Source organism: Oryctolagus cuniculus, chromosome 6 (genome assembly GCF_051225735.1).
Source record: "Oryctolagus cuniculus isolate XC-2025 breed Fujian yellow rabbit chromosome 6, ASM5122573v1, whole genome shotgun sequence".
In the NCBI taxonomy this organism is placed as follows: Eukaryota; Metazoa; Chordata; class Mammalia; order Lagomorpha; family Leporidae; genus Oryctolagus; species Oryctolagus cuniculus.
The window spans coordinates 24,379,349-24,398,823 of NC_142872.1; the positions used below are offsets into that span (position 1 = coordinate 24,379,349).

The window sequence follows — 19,475 nt, forward strand, 5'->3', positions numbered from 1 at the left end:
CGAGCAACTGGAATATGAACCATCAAATGGGATGCTGGCAATGCAGGTGGCAGCTTTACCTTCATGTCACAACACTGGTCTCTAGTATTTACTTTTTTTTTTTTTAAGGATTTATTTATTTATTTGAAAGAGTTACACAGAGAAGCAGAGGCAGAGAGAATTCTTGCATCTGCTAGTTTACTCCCCAGTTGGCCGTAACAGTCGGAGTTGCGCTGATCCAAAGCTAGGAGCCAGGAGTTCCTGGTCTCCTACGTGGGTGCAGGGGCCCCAGCACTTGGGCCATCTTTCTCCACTGCTCCCCCAGCCCATAGCAGAGATCTGGATCAGAAGTGGAGCAGCGGAGACTTGAACCGGTGCCCACATGGGATGCCAGGACGGCAGGTGGTGGTTCCACCCGCTATGCCACAGCACTGGCCCCAAGTATTCACATTAATAAGCAAATATGAAGAGTATTTTTCATGACCATAAAACACCCTATGTAAACACTGGTGATGCAGCTTGTAATTCCACCCCGGCCTGTCTTCCAGCATCAGGCAAAAGAAACCGTGTCTTGGATAAATGCCTCAGACCAGGGGCATTTGACCAGGGTCCTGAGTGATTCCTCCCCCAGGTTTGCTTTTGAAATACCTGACATCTTGTTACATGGGTAAAAGGCAAAGTAGGTAGGCCAGGCCAGAAGTCCATGAATTTTAGGCTATTTTGTGGCAAACGGCTTTATTTTTACCAAGTCTATATGAGATACATAACTGCTAATAACCAGTAAGTTGAATTTATATGGGCTGTCTCTGGATATTTAAACTTTTCCTATATCCTCTTTTTAAGGTGCTTATATTAATTTGCTTAAGCGATTCAGTGAAAAAAAAAAATACAGGGGAACCTACTAAAAACTACAATATACGGGTGAATTTCAGTGTGTCAACTACATCTCGAAAAAAGAAGAGAAAAGGTATTAAAAACAGCTACACACATACATAAGTGAGAAAGAACACCTCCCTAAAAAGGATTCCAGAGAAAATCTGCAAACCTGGCCACACCTGTTCTCTGGGGTCTGTGCAGGTGCGGCGCTCCATGCTTTTCAGAGCGCAGGCGAGCCAGCCGAGCAGGGGCTCACGCGCCAGTGTGCTCAGGGGTCCGGCGGCTACGCCCTCACCACTGAGCACAGTTGGGGTTCGAATCCACGGCTTTCCGTAGGGGTCGCCGCCCTCGCCAGTACCGAATTAACCGCAGCGGGACGGTCCCCGCGCACCTGTCGCTCATCCCCGCAGGCCCCGGCCCTCCCGAGCCTCCCGCCGGCGCGCACCGCCCGCACACCGCCCCGCACGAGACTGAGTCAAGGCCCAGGCCCGAGGAGCCCGACCGGAGGGCGGCCCCGTGCCTCGGGCGACCAGCGCCGCCGCACACCCCCAGCCGCCGGGCTGCGGGGCCAACTCGCTCGGCGTCCATTGAAGCTCCTGGGGGCCTTCGGGGCCTGGGCCGCACCTGGGCCTGCGCGGCGGGTCCTGCCGTGCGGGCGGCCACGCTCGCGGCTGCTTGCTGTGTGCGGAGCCCTCGGCTCCCGGCGGCGCGCGCGGGGAGGAGTCGCGGCGGCCGGCGCAGAGCCCGGACAGGCAGCGCGCCGGACAGCCTCGGCGGGAGGCCATGGCGGCGGCCCTCCGGGCGCGGGGGGCGACGCGGCGCTTGCTGGCCGCGCTGTGGCGCCGGAGCCCGAGCCTCGCGGCCATGGTGAGTGCCCAGCGGCCGCGCGTGCGGGAGGAGCGCGCGGCCCGGCGCCGCGGGCTGAGGGGCGGCAGCGGCCGGGCCGACCCTGAGGGGGGCTGGGCCTTCCGGCTCGGGACCCGGCACCTGCCCGACGCGCGCGTCGGGACTCAAGGCGCGCCCGCAGCATCTGTCACGTGGTCCTCGGCCGAAACTTTCTGCTGCGGTCTCCGGAAACAAACGAGCACGCATTCTGTTTAGAGGGAAGGTGGTGGGGACGCTGCGAGGGGCACCCGAGGGGCTCCGTGACCCGCGGGCCGGCGCGCTCGCGCCAGCGGCTTCTCAGTGGTCCGGGAGTTGCCTAGCCTCTCAGCGGCTCGCAATGATCTACTGAGGGGCGGCACCTGGATTTCTGCTTCCCTCTGGCGAGGGGCGTCGGCAGCCTGTCCTGGTTGGCCGCGCAGCACCACCTGGTGGACCAGTGCAGCATTCAACTCGCCCGCGCGTTCCCTCGGTTGCTCCATTGGGCGCTGCGGGAGGAACAGAAATGGACCATAGCGAAGTCCACGGCGCGACTGGAGTGCTGTCACCTAGGCGTGTCTCAGGGCATACCTCTGCCCAGGGTGCTGGCGACCAGGTGCAATGGTGATGTCTTGGGAAGGCAGCAGTGAGCCCATGGGGTCCGGTGGTTGTCACGTGCCTGGCTGCGTGCCTTCACATTCAGGGCTCTTTATAAAGATTTTTATTGTATTTATTTGGAAGGCAGAGTTGCGGGGGGCGGGGCGGGGGAGACAGATCTGACATCTGCTGGTTCACTCACCAATTGGCCGCAACAACCAGGGCTGGGCCAAACTGTCACCAGGAGCCTTTTCCATGTCTCCCACGTGGGTGCAGGGGCCCAAGCACTTGAGCCGTCTTCCCCTGCTTTCCCAGGCCATCGACAAGGAGCTGGATTCGAAGAGGAGCAGTGGGGGCTGAAACTTGAGCCCAGAAGGGATGCTGGCGCTGCAGCACAGTGCCACAGCGCTGGCCCCTCTTATGGTTCTTGTTTTATTTTTATTTTTTTTTTTGGCAGTGGGCACAGTTTATTCCACTTCCTGCAGAAGTGGAATAAACCAAACCACTCGTTTGGTTCTTAAGGGTGCATTGTTTTTCATAATAATCCTTTACGTGTTTTAAGTAACAAACATTCTCATTTTCCCTTTTGTCAGTTTTGGGGAAAGGTAGGTGACATAGCAAGGAGGAGAAGCTAGAAAAGTGGTTCTTCAGCACCCTCTTTCCTTTTCATGGAATAAACTTGTGTCGGTATCCGTGACAGGTGCGTGGGATCCTGGAGCGGCAGAGTGCAGAGCCTGGAGAACCCTGCTCAGCCCCAGGTCTAGGAGTTTGCGTTTTCTGGGCGGTGGTTTCTCTCTCACCTGAGCCTGTGGTGGGCCTGCAGGCGGATGAGGCAGGGGGTCTTGGCTGGCGCTGATGCTGGGATGTGAACCCAGATTCCTGAGTTCTGGTGGAGAGTTCTCCGCTCGCTGGCTGTGATGTTTAGAAACAGAGTGGCTGAAGACGTGTGGTCCCGCTAAGCAGCAGAGCCTGGGATTGGGATGTTGTCACCAGGGAGGAGGGAGAGGCTGGACCGGGCACAGGAGGGCTTCGGACTGGACAGTGCCCTGGCCAGCCTGTGCTAGGAGCGTGTCGCGAACTCACTCCGTCAGGGAACAGACTTGGAGCCTGTGGCTCAGGGGCTTGGAGCCTGTGGCTCAGGGGCTCTGTGGCCCCCCGGTAGTTATTATATAGAGTCCCATGTAGGTGGGACTGATTTTCATCATACATGAAAAGGAACAGGAATCCCGCATGGTGAAAGCCCGTGTCAATGGGCAGCACAGGCTACCGAGGTGGTCTGTGCCCATGCAGAGAGCAGCGGACGGGGGGTTTGGAGCCCCGGGGTGCATTCCTGGTCCGCTTGTACCCTTAACCACCAGGGAAGCTGAGTTGTGAAGTGAGAGGCAGCAGTGTGGGACTGGGGACCCTGTATCGTGGAGGGCACATGGTCCATGCGGAGCTGACCTCGGTTTTGTCCATCTTTCGAGAACAGTGGGGTGAAAGATGGTTGGAATTTGTTACCCTGGGACCTTATTCTGCATCTTGCGTTAAGGTGAAGAGCTACAAGTTCAGCTGAGTTCAAGTAAACCTCTGTGCTCTCAGAAGTGCGATGTGTTTTCTTGGCAGTCGGCGGATGCTCAGTGGCTGACGGCGGAGGAGAGGAGAGAAGCTGTGCTTGACCTCAAAGCAGCAGGATGGGCGGAACTAAGCGAGAGAGATGCCATCTACAAAGAGTTCTCCTTCAAAAACTTTAATCAGGTACTTACTGTGAATGCTTGCTAGTTACTTGGCTCTTTTTTGTTAGCCTAGGCTGTAACCCGCTCTGACTTTGCTGGCTGTCTGGTCCCACGTGGACCAGGATCCCAGCTCCCTCCCTCCCCTGGGAACTCAGTGACTGCTGACTTCCTGGGTGACAGTCGTTGCTACTTTGCTTAGTGGTTTGAGCGTCGAATTCTGAAGCCACCGTTTCTTTGATTGGGTGTTCATGAGGATATTTCGTGTCTGAGAATTTTGAATAACGCTTGAAGAGGGTGCGAGAGCTTTGTTGTTTATGCGAAGGGGCCTCGAGTGAAACTGGGAAACGCACACCCGTGGGAGCATGTGCTTCCCTCTCCCCGTGCCCTCGTGAAGTTTCCCTTCTTCCTGTGGTTGTGTTTCTGCCACTCAGCCGTCTCCCAAGCTGTTGCCATCCCCCACCCCCACCCCAGGCTTTTCGTAAAACTCGTCCTTCCTCTTGGAGAGTCGGCCTCAGCAAGGTAGCTTCCATGTGGGCCGCGCCCCGCTTACAAAGTCATCTCCCGTGACTGCCCTTTGGGTCTTGCCCCGCTGCGCCTATAGCAGGGAACTGACTCTGACCGTTTCGTGTTTGTTCAGTTAGTTCAGTAATCCTTTGGACAGATTTATTGTTTTTATTTATATTAGGTGTCAGCTTCTAGAAGTCAGAGACCGTGTTTGCTTAAATAACTCTCTTTTGTACCCAACACGGTTCTGGGTACAAACAGGCATTTGATAAATGCAGACATTGATGACAGTGTTTGCTCACTTCTAGAAGGGTGTGTGAGCAGCAGAATTGCACCAGTGAAGCCCTCGCTGTGTTTTCCTAGCGAGTGCCGTTGGCTCCACTGAGCCGCTGCCCTGTTCTGTTCTCCGTCCATCTGGCGGCCAGCTTCTGCTGAGTCCCGGCTCCGGGGGAAACCTGGGCCAGGCAGACTGCCTGTCCCTGCTGCCCCACGTGCTCGACAGCTCTTGTCAGGGGCTTAGCACTCTGTGGCTGGTGGCAGGGAATCCCATTGGTACAGTAAGCTTGTGCATAAGCTCTAGGTAGCATTTTCCAAGCTTATTAAAATTCTTACATGCGTACAGCTTGACTTCTTTAAGCCTGGGCTAATTTATTGGGCTTGAACATGTGGCTTAAAGTACTTGAGTGGTGCTGCCTCGGGCTCTGCCCATGAGTCAGTCCCCCAGCACCACGCCGCCCTGTGCTCGGGTGGCTGATGCATTGTCATGCTCCTCACCGAGACGTCTTCCTTCGCTTCACCCAGTGTTGGGAGAAAGAGGCAGATGACAAGAGCTTCGGCTGGTGTCCGGGGAGGTGTTCAGAGAGCCAGCCTCGAGCAGATACCCTGGGGTCTGTTTGGTTTTCAGCCTGGCTCCTGTGACTTCTGCACGTACAGTGTCCACTGGTGTCGTGACCACTGTCAGGGCCCTGCGGCCACAGACAACCAGAGCCAGGTCCCCAGCTGGCTAAACTGGACGCCGTGCTCCCTGCAGGGAGGGAGCGTGCACGGCCTGGCGGAGCCGCAGGGCGTCCCAGGGAGGGACAGGAGGTTGGGAAGATTCGTTAGGGCTGGGGCTGGCGCCAGTGACTTTGGGAGATTTTTAAGGAATCGGGACTTAGTTCCAGATTGGATGCTGTCAGGCAGTGGGTAGCTGTGTGACTCAGCGTTTCAGTTGAGCGTGGGGCGGGGCAGGGCTGCAGCTGGGAGCAGAGGATGGGGCAGTGAGTCGCCCAGCAGCTGGGAGAGGGTGTGGGTCGGGCAGCGACCTTTCTCCGTGTCCTGTTTGTGTCGCAGCCACCGCAGTCACAGAGGGCCTTTGTCTGACACGGGACCACGCCAGCTCCCACGTGCGGGGAGCTGCTTTTCTCGGGCTCGCGAGCCGTGACCCTCTGGCACTGAGCGACCCTCACACATCTTTCATCTCAGACAGAAAAACCATTGTTTTTTGTTGTAACAGCAACATAAAATAGGATGATATGAATAAAATAACTTCCCACTGCTACTGCTTTTTTCTTGGTTCTTTCTCTGTAGGTCTAGTTTTCTCAGTGTGGCAATTGTACACGCAGTTAAATTGGTAAAATATGGGTTTAATGTTTACCATACATGTTTATTATTCATTGATTCAACAAACTTTCATTAAGCATTTTTTCTGTGCCAGAAACTATTCTAAGCACATGGAGCTCCCGTTTTCCTGGCGAAGATGGCGGTCAGCTTGTGAATAGCTGTTGTGGTTTCCGGTGGGGATGAGTGCAGTGCAGGAGGATGAAGTGGGGTGCTGGGGTGGAGAGCGATCGGGGGTGGGGCATGGCTTAAGGTGGGATGGGCTGGAAAGGCCTCTGTGGGAAGGGGACGCCCGAGGCCCCCCGTAACATGGAAGGGCTCAGTGTGTGAGGTCTGGGGGAACAGCCTTCTGGGTGGAGAGGCCAGCAGGTGCAGGGTTTCTGAGGCCCATGGCCTTGGTAGGACTGGGCAGAAGCCAGAGGCCAGTGTTGCAGAATGGAAGGACGGAGGGGAGGGGTAGGAGCACGGGGCCTTGTTGGCGTGGTATGAAATTTGTATCTTACTCTGTAAAGCAGGGGTGGGGAACATCTGGTCCCATGGGCCAAATAAGGCCTAGTCTGGTCCTGCCAAGGCGACCCACCGCAGATGGGACTTGGAATTCAGTAAATCTATAGCAGGCTGTAAGTTTTAAGTTGGTTGTATGGTGTGGCCCGTGAATGATCTTGTAAATATCCAAATGGCCTTTGGTGGAGAAGGTTCCCCGCCTGCTGTGAAGTGAAGCTGTTGGAGGATTTCGGTTAGGAACGTGTTGTTATTTGCTTCTGTTCTAAAAGATCACCCTCACTCTGCCGGGAGGGGTGGGGGGGAGCCGCCCGGCCCTGTAAGAGCTTGCTGCAGTGGCCTGGGCCGGGGTTGACAGGAGGTGCTGGAGCTGGCAGAGGAGGTGAGGAGAAATGGAAGATGTCTCATGTAGTTTCAAGATAAGACAGAGACTTGCTGATGCGTTGTTGTGTACAAGGAGAGGGACAAGGATGACCCCACTGTTTTGTTTCAAGCTGAAGGGTGAAGATGCCGTTGGTTCCAGGTACTGAGCTGGGAAAGACCCCGTGGGGTGGGAGAGTATTTTGGCCGTGTCAGGTCTGAGATCCCGGGTTAGCAGGTGCATCCAAGAGGGGGCACTGGTGAGGGAGCACAGTCCTGGCTGGGCAAGAGAGGACAGGGTACAGATGGCAGGGGCGGTGCAGGAGAGGTTTGGTCACCGTGACGGGAAAGGCAGTGGAGTGTGAGCCGAGATGGAGGTAGATTGCTACGCGCATCCCGGGAAGAAGAGCGAATTCTCTTACCGCTCCTAGTTGTTCAGTGATGTCCATGATGAGAGCAAGGAAGGGCGGGAGGGAGGAGCAGAGCGTTAGAGGTCAGGGGCTGCAGACCGAGTGGGATTGTCGCCTTGGCTACTAAGATAACTGTCTCGAGGGAGACGTGGCTGCTTGCGGAGCTGTTGGTGTCAGTACAGATTTGTGGTCGAAGGTTTCAAGTGAAGGTGCGCGTGTTGTCCGGCTGTGGTCGAGGGGGCAGAGGCTGCCAGTGGTGCAGGCAGGCTTAATAGGGCTGTGCTTCGGCCAGATGAGTGCAGGGAGGAACAGAGGGTGAAGGGAACAAGGGTGTGTGTGCCAGGAAGGGCTCAAACGTGGTCCTGGGCCTTAGGGGATGTGCAGCTGTGACGGTGAAAAGCTGCTTGATCTTTTTGGGAGACGTTTGGCAATGCCTGTTGACTTTTAAAATCCACACACCTGCTGTCCTAACCTGGACACTTATTTTCTAGATACAGCCCTCCGTGTATGCAAATTAGATGTGCGTGGATGTCCATCATTGCCCTTTGTGCCTACAGTGGTTTATTAGGAGCAGGCACTTCCATGTACAGGTGGCACCATGGTCAGATCACACCCGCTGTGCTCCACAAGCTTGGGCAGCAACACCTTTCTTGGCCTTGGCTCTGCAAACTCTGGGAGCCACGGCCAGACCAGGGTTCCTGTCCGTTCCATGCGTCCCATGCTGGGTGCTACCATGTGTTTTTTCTAAAAAATGACTTATTCAAAAGACAGAGTTACAAAGAGAGGGAAAGACAGAGAGAGAGGGAGAGATCTTCCATCTGCTGGTTCACTCCCCAAATGGCTGCAGTGGCCGAAGCCAGGAACCTCTTCTATGTCTCCCATGTAGGTGCAGAGTCCCAAGGACTTGAGCCATCTTGCACTGCTTTCCCAGGTGTATCAGCAGAGACCTGGATCAGAAGTGGAACAGCCTGGACTCAAGCTGGTGTCCAGATGGATTGCTGGCGCTGCAGGCAGAGGCTTAACCTATCACAACACATCGCTGGCTTCCCCCCAACCCTGGCCTGCTTTTGTAAATAAGGTTTTTTTTTTTTTTTTTTTTTTTAAGGTTTATTTATTTGTTTGAAAGGCAGAGTTAGAGAGAGAGAGAGAGGGAGAGAGAGAGAGAGGTCTTCTATCTGCTGGTTTACTCCCCAGATGGCTGCAACTGCCGGAGCTGTGCTGATCTGAAACCAGGAGCTTCTTGCAGGTCTCCCACGTGGGTGCAGGGGCCCAAAGACTTGAGGCATTTTCTACTGCTTTCCCAGGCCATAGCAGAGAGCTGGATCAAAAGTGGAGCAGCCGAGATTTAAACCAGCGACCATATGGAATGCCGGCACTGCAGGCAGTGGCTTTACCTGCTACGCCACAGTGCCGGCCCCTGTAAATAGGTTTTATAATGATAGATATTCTTTGCTGATGGGTTTCCATGTCTTCTTTGGCATTATGGTGGTTATGCCACAATGCCGACCCCTATTGTGCGCTTTTTAACTCTTACTGGAGGGAGGGGTATAAAAACATTCTGCTTCATTTTCTATCCCTCATAGTGTTCATTTTATTGCAGTAAGAGACTTAGGAGTACGGTTGCCCTCAGGGTTTGGGTGTAACTAACTATTTATTTATTTATTTATTTATTTATTTTGACAGGCAGAGTGGATAGTGAGAGAGAGAGACAGAGAGAAAGGTCTTCCTTTTACCGTTGGTTCACTCTCCAATGGCCGCCACGGCTGGTGCACCACGCTGATCCGAAGGCAGGAGCCAGGTGCTTCTCCTGGTCTCCCATGGGGTGCAGGGCCCAAACACCTGGGCCATCCTCCACTGCCTTCCCAGGCCACAGCAGAGAGCTGGCCTGGAAGAGGGGCAACCAGGACAGAATCCGGTGCCCCGACTGGGACTAGAACCCAGTGTGCCGGTGCCGCAAGGCAGAGGATTAGCCTAGTGAGCCGCGGCGCCGGCCTGGGTGTAACTTTTTAAAAAATGATTTGCTTACGTAGTGTGTGCAGTGGCGTCACAGCTTTATTTCAGTCTTTATTACTGTGAAAACGTGACTACATTTTAGGAACAGTTGCAGTGACCCTGGAGGAAAAACCGATTTCTCAAAGCTTCGTGTCATTCTAGGTTTTCCCTGTAGTAGCAAATAGGCCGCAGAATGCATCTGAGCATCTTTTCTCTCAGAGGCTTTCTTCTAGGATACAGTCAGTTGCAAATATTCCGAATTTGTTTGATAGCTCTGGTGGTTAGAAATATTTGGAGATAGGGGCCAGTGTTGTGGCATAGCAGGTTAAGCCTCCACCTGCAATGCTGGCATCCCATATGGGTGCTGGTTCGAGACACGGCTGCTCCACTTCTGATCCAGTTCCCTGCTAGTGCCCCTGGGAAACCAGTGGAGGATGGCTCAAGTCTTTGGGCCCCTGCACACACGTGGGAAACCTGGAAGAATCTCCTGGCTCCTGGTTTTGGCCTGGCCCAGCCCTAACCATTGTGGGAGTAAACTGGCGGATGGAACATCTCTCTCTGTCTCTTTAAGAATATTAAAAAAAAAAGATTTATTTATGAATTTTGAATGTGAGATTCCCCTGGGGCATTGCGCACAGGTGTGCGGTTGCCCTGGGTTGGTGGGCAGTTCCACGGTGACAGTGAGGCTCTGTGAGCAGACAGTGTGTGAGTTCCAGGGCTTGATGCTGGGACTTTACACATTGGGAGTGCTTGGGCTCAGACTGGGTGGGGGTGGTGGCATTTGTGCGGAAGGAGGGAGAGGTCTGCAAGTGAACTCATTCCTAGGTTTGCAAGCTGCAGGGTGTGCACTTTGAAAGAGGGAGATGCCTGTTGGAAATGCGTGTGCAGGTATTCCGTAAAGGTGCATTTGGTCACACGTTGTCATGTCTGGGGGTCAATGGGAAGCTTAGAAAATCAAGATGTTTGAGCTTTAGAAGGAGGTGCGGAAGACGAGGCTGTGGAGCCCAGGAAACAGCTGCTCCGGATGCCAGCAGGTGGAGCCCTCCAAGGCAGGAGCCCAGAATGGCCCAGCAGCAACGCAGCCCCCCTGGGAGAACTGTCTCCGTCCCTTCACTGCCGGGTACCTGGGGCTGTCGTCCCTGCTCAGTGTGGAAACCAGGAGCAGGCGTGTGACGTGGGGCCTGAAGGTTCTAGGTGATAGAAGGAGTTTCTCACTGGTGATGGGGGCTGCATCCTCAAGAAAGGGACCGTGCTGCCATCCCTGCGTTCCCGGAGGAGGCGCTCCCGTGCCTTGCCCAGCAGAGCACCCAGTCGTGTTGCCCTGGATCATGCCCACAGCTGGTGCTCAGCTGGCTTATTCATTTTTTTGTTTCAAGATTTATTTATTTATTTGAAAGGCAGAGTTAGAGGGAGACACAGAAAAAATCTTCCATTCTGTGGTTCATTTCCAAATGGCTGCAAGGGCCAGAGTTGGGCCAGGCCGAAGCTGGGAACTCAGAACTCCATCTGAGTCTCCCCAGTGGGTGCAGGGACCCAACTACTTGGACTATTCTGTGCTGCTTTCCCAGGCGCGTTAGCAGGGAGCTGGGTCAGAAGTTGTGTAGCTGGGACTCAAAGCAGTGTTTGTGTGGCATGCTGGTGTTGCAGGGGGTGGCCTAACCTGCTGCACCACAAAATCAGCCCCACTCAGCTGGTTTTGACTTTCAAAAACGGCACCTTCTGGGACTGACATGGTGGCATAACGGATTAAGCCACTGCCTGCAATGCTGGCATCCCACATGGGTTCCGGTTAAACCCCTGGGTGCTCATTCCAGGTCCTTGCTCATGTGCCTGGGAAGTCTGTGGAAGATAGCCCAAGTCCTTGGGCCCTTGTACCCATGTGGGAGCAGCAGATTAAGATCCTGGCTCCCGGCTCCTGCACTTGCAGCCATTCAGTGAGTGAACGAGTGAGTGGAAGATCTCTCTCTCTCTACCTTTCCCTGTCTCTCTCTCTAACTCTGCCTTTCAAATAAATAAAATAGATCTTTGGAAAAAAACGGCACCTTCATGTAGTCAGTCTAGTGTCTTGTCAAAGTTTAGGAACTTTTGCTTGGCAAAGTCCAAGCTCATTCGTTCTCTGCTGTGTCCATCTCATTCACATTTTGGTTGTTGTGACTGCTGCTGCTGGAAGCCCTCTGGAGCTGGAATGGGCATGGAGGAGGGGCAGTTCCATGCATCTGGCCTCGGTAGCACCATGTGTGACTTGGGGGTTTGCGGAATGCCTCTCTTGGTGTGCCCGGAGAGACTGCTGCTGCAGAACAGTTGAAAGTTAACCGATACGGACGGACTTTACAAAAATGTTTGGTTGAGGAGTCTGACTTTGGGCTTCTGGTTGACATTGGAAGCACTTACTGGAGTCAGAGGCGTGGTGACATAGGAAGAGGAGAGCTGTTGGCCAGAGTCTCTAGGGTCCTTTGCAAGGGCAGTGGTGGCCGTCGCAGCAGCTGTCATTGCAGATGGTTAGTCGAGCTTTGTTTTTTTTTTTTTTGGTTGTGCATAACATAGTTATGTATCAGTAATGCATCTGTTGAAAGATTAAATATTTTATAAAATATTTAAATTGTTTTAAAAATGTTTGGGGGCTGGTGCTGTGGTGTAATAGGTAAAGCTGCCGCCTGTAGTGCTGGCATCCCATGTGGGTGCCGGTTCTAGTCCTGGCTGCTCTGCTTCTGATCCAGCGCTCTGCTATGGTCTGGAAAAGCAGTGGAGGATGGCCCAAGTCCTTGGGCCCCTGGACCCGCATTGGAGACCTGGAGGAAGTGTCTGTCTCCTGGCTTCAGATCGGCACAGCTCCAGCTATTGTAGCCAATTGGGAAGTAAACTAGCGGATGGAAGACCCCCCACCCCCCCCCGCCTCTCCTTCTCTCTCTGTGTAACTCTGGCTTTCAAATCAATCAATCAATCTTTAAACAAATGTTTGTCAGTTTCTTTTTGCATTTTATTATTTTTATTTATTTGAAGGGGTTATAGGGAGAGAGAGCGAGTGAGTGAGCTTCTGTCTGCTGGTTCACTTTCCAGATGGCCTTAATGGTGGAGGCTGGGACAGGTTGAAGCCAAGAGCTTCTTCTGGGTGTCTCACATGGGTGGCAGGGACCCAAGTGCTTGGTTCATCTGCCTCTGCTTTTCCCAGGCCATTAGCAGAGAGCTGGATCAGAAGTGGAGCAGCTGGGGTTTGAACTGGTGTCCATATGGGATGCCGGTGTCATAGGCGCTGGCTTTTCCTGCTGTGCTACAATGCTGCCGCATTTATTTATTTTTTTGGGAAGAAGAAAGAGACAGATAGACAGACAGAGGGAAAACTCCCATCTGTTAGTCCACTCCCCAAATGCCTCCCTGAAGCCAGTTTAGGTCTTTTAGTTTAGGTCTTTGCCATTTGTGGTAGGAACTCAAGCACTCATGCCATCACTGCTGCCTCCCAGGGTGCACATTAGCAGGATGCTGGAATCAGAAGCAGATCTGGGACTTGAACCCAGCACACTGTTATGGGATGCAGGCATTCCAAGCCATTTTTTTAAAAAATGTGTAAGGTTTAGGTATTTATTTGAAAGGTGGAGTTGCAGAGAGAAGGGGAGAGAGAGAGAGAGATCTTCCATCCATGGATTTCCTTCCCAAATGGCTGCAGCAGCCTAGGCTGGGGCAGGCTGAAACCAGGGTCCTGGAGCTCCATTTGGGTCTCTTACGTGGGCGGCAGGAGCCCAAGTACTGGAAGCATCTTCTGCTGCCTCCTCTGGGGCATGACTAGGGAGCTGAATCAGACCCCGAGCAGCTGGGACTTGAGCTGGCACTCAACAGGGATGCCCGCGTCACAGGCAGCGGCTTAACTTGCTTTGCCATGACCCTGGCCCTGCCAAAGCACATTCCTAACCCTAACCGCCAAGCCAGGCGCCCACCCCCATCTGAGCTGTTCTCAAAGAAGCCATTTTGCCTGCTGAGGTGGGAAGCACCCCCAGAGAGGATGTTCCTAATGGTGGGCATTGTATAGGTCAGAAAGTGTCGTTTTGCCTCTGAAGGATAGACTTAGTTTGTGGGTCTGGGGCCAGGTGCAGAGAAAACGTGTGTGGCTGTCACACATGATAGCTTGGGTTTGAGTCGCGCCCACTGAGGGCTTTGTAACCGTAGTGGACTGGGACTCTGAGAAAGGGTGCTCGTATTTTAGCAAAGGTTCGCTCACAGTTGAGGTGTGAAGGCGCATGTCTGTGTGGGGTCGTGTGGGTGCTCACTTCGGAGTCCCGGGGAGCCCTGGGCAGGGCTGTGTGGGTGCTGTCAGGTGGTGGCTTGAGCTTGGGTCTCAGTGTCCATGAAGGTGGGGAAATGCGAGGCTAAAGTGTTATCACTGAGCGTCTTGCTTCACTGTTTGTGTCGTGTAATAGGTGCGGACCCGACACATGTTGCGGAAGCACGTGCAGCAGATAGTCAAGAAATGCGAAACAGGTGTCACCAGTGCGAGTGCGAGTGCGAGTGCGCGCGGCGGCGTGCAAACACTGCGGTCATTATGCCGTCCTTTAATAAAAATGGACTTTTAACTGCATCAGTTTTTCTTAGTCATGTAGTAAATCTTCTGTTTACAGAACTTAGCCCCAGTATTTTGTAAAAGTCAAACAGCCAAGAAATATCATTTCCTCAACAGTCTTTGTCTTGCCTTTTTACAGATGGCGTAAAATCAGGTGTGTAAAAAAATAAAAAGGCATTTTGGGCTGACGTGAAAGGTATTTCAGATTTATGCTTTGCAGATGATATTGGTATGATTAATGCATTCATTGCTTTTTTTATTGCTTTTCACAGATAATGTACATGATGCATGGAAAATGTTGTGGTTTAAATCTTTGCCAGGTTTAGACTGTGAATATCAACAGATGTTATCATATAAGTACTATAATTATTATAAAATAAAAAATTTGTCATGAAATGCATTGACATAAATTTCATTTATGTAAATTGCTCTCATTAGTATAAAACCTTAGTGTAGCTGTTAGAGTTTGTGAAGCACTTTAGATGAGATTAACTTGGTATAAAGTGGTCACAAATGGGTTGCTTTAAATTTAACTGACAAGAAAATAACACTCAAGAGTTAGAGAAAATTACCGAGGCGTTCGTTCTCAGCCTGCCTTGCTGGTGCCCCTTAAATAGGCTGAAGATGAATTAATAATAATGGACTGCTGGTTCAATACCGGCGGAAAATAATTGAAAGGAGACCTTCAATAATAACTTAGAAGTGTTGCAGTCTTGCTTTTGCCCATTCTGGTTCTGTTTTTCTTTGGTAGCCTGCCCACTGCTCCAGCGTGGCCATTATCAGCGGTGTTGGGGTTGCTCAGTGAGTTTGGTTGGCAGGATTTGGGTGCTGTAGGCTGTGACACTGACATGTGATTCACATGTTTCGGAGCATGGATGTCACGTGGCCGTGTCATCTGCTTGACCCTCAGCAGCACATACAGCCTTGCGTGGCTGGGCGGTGGCCAATGGCTGTGGGCCCTCCAGGGACTTCAGGCCCACAGTGCAGACAGGTGAGTGAGGGTCTTCTTCCCTGGCTCCGAGCCGTCTGTTCTCCTTTTCCTGCATCCTCTTCTCTGTGCAGCAGGTGATAATTTACTATCATCTAGTCCTTCCGGTCTGTGTTGGAATGGGGCATTTTTAAAAGAAAAATTAATTCATTTGTGAGGCAGGCAGAGAGTGAGAGAGAGGGAGAGAGAGAGAGAAAGATGGAGACAGAGCCCTCCTCTGCTGGCTCATTCCCCACATGCTGTCAGAGACTGGGACTGAGCTGGTCTGAAGCTGGGAGCTGCCGGCTCAGTCCCAGTCCCTCAGCTGGGTGGTGGGAGCCCAATTACTTGTGCCTTCCCTGCTGCCTCCCAGGCCTGCCATCAGCAGGCAGCTGTGGAGAAAAGCCGCAGCTGGGTGTAGACCCGCTCCCAGGTCTACAAATAGATGAGCTCCCGCCTAGCATGGGGCGTTCTGCCTCGTCCACTAGATTTTACAGGACCCTGAACCAGACTGGGATCATGGAATTGTTTGTGGCCACGCTGGGTCAAGTCGCAGGTAGTAGGCTGCAGACTCACATCCCTGGTTCCTGTAGCAGCATTTCTAGATCCTGTTGTGATCTAGAAAAAGAAGGGACTTTTTTTTTTCCCCAGGAGAGATCTTATTTTTCCTTATGTGGGTTTCATCGTGCTCCTCTAAGGCGGTGAATATTTACCAAGCTGTGCTTGTTGGGGAATAACCCAGGTATCAGTCTTGAGCAGTCAGAGGTTGTTTAATTGTATTGTTGGAATCAATCCTATCAAAACAGCAAGTGCCAATAATGCATCTGCTTGCTGTGTGCTCTCAGCCAGCTGGGTGAGACGGTAGCCTTCTGCAGTATCCTTCATCAGCCTGGTTTTAGATGCCCTTTCCTGCCATTGTAGCCCTGGTTGTGCATGTGTACCAGAGGCCTGGAGCAGCCCCGGTCGGCCTGGTCCAGGAGCCGCAGGGTCTGGCTCTGTGGAGCTCAGTGCGTGCAGTGAGGCACTTGAGTTGGCAACCGTAGAGTGGCTTGTACCTCCCTGGGCCCAGGTCGCAAACAGGAGGGTGGAACAGAAGTGGTGCCCAGTGTTGGTGTGGAGAGGGACAGAGGGAGAGAGAGAGGGAGAGGGAGAGAGAGAGGGAGAGAGAGAGATCTTCCATCTGCTGGTTCACTCCCCAAATGGACACAATGGCTGGGCTGAGCCAGGCTGAAGCCAGGAGCCAGGAGTTTCTTGTGGGTCTTCTAGGTGGGTTCAGGGGACCAAGCACTTGGGCCATCTTCTGCTGTTTTCTCAGGTGCATTAGCATGGAGCTGGGTTGGAAGTGGGGTAGCTGGACTTGAACTGGCGCCCATATGGGCGGCTGCCGCTGCAGGTGGTGGCTTAACCTTCTGTGCCACAGTGGCAGCTCCACGGTGGTTGACTCAGACTGCCACGTGAGTCTGAGTGAGTGCCCACTCACTCAGAGCTGAGCGGAGTGCCCTCCAGGATGGCTGCTGGGGAAGGGGAGCCTTGAGTTGGTCCTTGAAGACCCGGCAGGTTTCTGTGAAGGAGGGAGCCGAGGGAGAGGTGAGCGGGGGGCGTCGGTCAGGGAGAGGAAGAGAGGGCACATCTAGTTTTCCTTGTGTTGGGGGAAATAAGGACCCTGATTTGTGCTCCGCAAGCTGGACTGCGATTGGCTGAGGGTGGGGCAGTCCTTGTGGTGGACTCTCCTCCAGGTTTACCATTTTTTTAAAAATTAATTTATTTATTTGAAAGGCAGAGTTACAGAGAGGCAGAGGCAGAGAGAGAGAGAAGCCTTCCATCTGCTGGTTCTCTCCCCAAATGGCTGCAATGGCTGGAGCTGGGCCAATCTGAAGCCAGGCACTTCTTCCATGTCTCCCACGTGCATGCAGGGGTCCAAGGATGTGGGCCATCTACTGCTTTCCCAGGCCATAGCAAGGAGCTGGATCAGAAGTGGAGCAACCAGGACTCGAACCGGAACCTACATGGGATGCTGGCGATGTAGGCAGTGCCTTTATCTGGTACGCCACAATGCTGGTCTCCAGGTTTAGCATGTTAAAAGAAACGTTCTTTATGGCAGGCATGATCTAGCGCAGTGGATTAAGCCAGTGCTGCTTGGGCCACCCTGCATCCTCTATCAGTTCGAGTCCTGGCTGCTCCACTGCTGAACCAGCTTCCTGCTAATGCACCCTGGGAGGGAGCAAGGATGGCTCAAGGACTTGAGACCCAGCCACCCATGTGGGAGACCCAGATTGAGTTCTGAGATTCTGCCTTTGGCCTGGCCCAGTCCTGGCTGTCGTGGGCATTTGGGGAGTTAACCAGTAGCTAGAAGCTCTCTCTTTCTCTGCCTTTCAGATAGATGAAAAGAAACAAGTGAACTTTTTTTAAAAGAAGAAAATTCCAAAGGCATATTACGTTAGTTAAGTTTGAGCTAAGCAGAATAAAAACTGATTCATGAGAGAGGCCGTTCCCAGCCAGATTAGGTTCTTAGAACTTCTACCAGCAACACGGTCAGATAGCGTTTGTAAGAAGGCAGAAGCAAGACACAGAACACCCTTAATTGGCTTCAGTCTGAGCCGCCAGTCAGTTGGTTACAGGTTAATGAGTTACTGTTTGCATCTAATCAGTTAACTGGGTACAGAGTCGTCTGTGACCAGCCACAGCTTGGTTTCTACAGTTAAACTCCATATTGGTTTGGTTTGTGGGGTCCAGGGCAAATCCTTGGCCTCCTCCAAAGAATTGTTGACACAGTGTTTCCCAGGGTTGGAGCTTCCTGAAAGAAAACTCCCATCGTTCTGTCTTCCCTTCAGCTTGTTTGTCCCAGCAGCAGCACTCAGACCTGACTCTGGAGAGTGATCTCAGTTGTCAGAACTGGTCCAGGCCTCTAGCGTCTCTCACCAGGACTGTGCTGCTGGTCTGGGTGCACTGCCTTCCTCCTAGAGTTGTGCTAGGAGCTTACTGACACCTGTCACCTGTAGGCTCTCCTGTCTCCACTGGCTGCTTGTTGTGGCCAAGTTGGTCTCTGCTCATAAAAGCCCAGCGCCTTCCTCTGTGTCGTCCAAGATGCCCATCATCTTACCAGAGGGTCTCTGGAACCGCCTGTCAGTGCTTCCTCTGCGCCTCTGCAAGGAGCCCCTTTGCTCAGATAATGGAACTGCCAGGCGCCTGAGAGGCTTCCTGGTCATCCCTTCACAGGAGAAGTGGGTAAGCCATGGCCTGGACAGCACCTTGGCCGAGGCTCCCCCATCGATGGCCGTGCTGGAGCAACCGTGACATCTTCCTTCCTTTCTCCCATCCCCCAGCCCTGCCCTCGTCTAGCCACATCCTATCCATTTGCAGAGTGTTTTCGCATCTTTGACAGTAGTAAACCATTACTGAGCACTTACTGTGAACCAGACAGTCTGTGGGATGCTGAGTGAGTACACATACAAGTTCTGTTCCCATCTTCATCGAACTCAGAGTAAAGAAAAGTGAATTTCTTTTATTTAAATATTTATTTACTAATTTGAGAGGCAGAGTTATAGACAGTAAGAGGGAGATTCTGAGAGAAAGGTCTTCCATCTGCTGGTTCACTCCCCAAATGGCCACAACTACTGGAGCTCGGCCAATCTGAAGCCAGGAGCCAGGAGCTTCTTCCAGGTTTCCCATGCAGGTGCAAGAGCCCAAGGACTTGGGCCATGCCCAGCTGCTTTTCCAGGTGCATTAGCAGGGAGCTGGATTGGAAGTGGGGAGCTGGGACTCGAACTGACACCCATATGTGGTGCCCACACTTAACCTACTATGCCGTAGCGCCAGCCCCAGAAAAGTGAATTTTTAACCATAGGCTATGAGTAGTGCTATGAACGGTCCTAACAGCTGGTGTTTGCTGAACACTTAAACTGTGGGGCAGGTACATAAAACCTGGTGGAGTAAATAGTGTTTTCTTCATGTTACAGACGAGGAAACTGAGGCCTATACTGAGAGACTGGCTGACACATCTTGAGGCAGCACGGACGGAGACGGTGTGGGTGCTGGGAGATCCGGTTCTGTTTGAGGAGTGTGGTAGGGAAGGCCTCAGTACTCAAGCAGCGAACTGATGCATTTGAAAAAAGTCATTCTGCGGATGTAGAGGCTGGAGTGGAGGGAACAGCCTGAAAGGAGGCTGTTGAATTCATCCAGGCGAGACATGCTCTGGGGTGGACACAGCAGGAGAGAGTGGACTGGAGCTGCCTCAGGGGAGAAGCAGAGAAGCACAAGTGCGGTGGGCAGAGCTGTGTTGAGGAGTCGGCCTGATCAAAAGCCAGTGGTGGCACATGGAACTCTCAGAGAAAATGCAGATGTGAAGAAAAGGGCCAGGTTCCTCTGATTTGGGAAGGTGGCGGTGGGAGCTAAGGAGGAGAAGCAGAGGGTGTTAAGAATGGCAGGCAGGGGCCGGTATGGCTAACTTGGTTAATCCTCTGCTTGTGGCGCTGGCATCCCATATGGGCACCGGGTTCTAGTCCCGGTTGCTACTCTTCCAGTCCAGCTCTCTGTTGTGGCCTGGGAGGGCAGTGGAGGATGGCCCA

General features: G+C 52.9%; 1 protein-coding gene across 12 annotated transcripts in view; it reads left to right on the plus strand.

Annotated features, from left to right (window-relative positions):
• The first annotated feature begins 97 nt into the window (after positions 1–97).
• Positions 98–19,475, plus strand: part of PCBD2 (pterin-4 alpha-carbinolamine dehydratase 2) — a 55,379-nt gene continuing 36,001 nt past the window's right edge. For 4 of the 12 annotated variants that reach the window (XM_070076114.2, XM_002710218.6, XM_089335884.1 and 1 more), the window contains exons 1-2: positions 98–1,722; positions 3,919–4,050. Coding sequence is in view for 9 of the 12 variants with exons in the window: in XM_002710218.6 (XP_002710264.2) it covers positions 1,639–1,722; positions 3,919–4,050 (216 nt within the window). In the remaining 3 variants the exon portion in view is untranslated. Of the gene's footprint in view, positions 1,723–1,842; positions 2,341–2,906; positions 3,072–3,844; positions 4,051–8,288; positions 8,472–19,475 lie in introns of those variants that run through there. The other 8 variants (XM_070076111.2, XM_089335880.1, XM_089335887.1 and 5 more) reach the window with 8 other exon arrangements.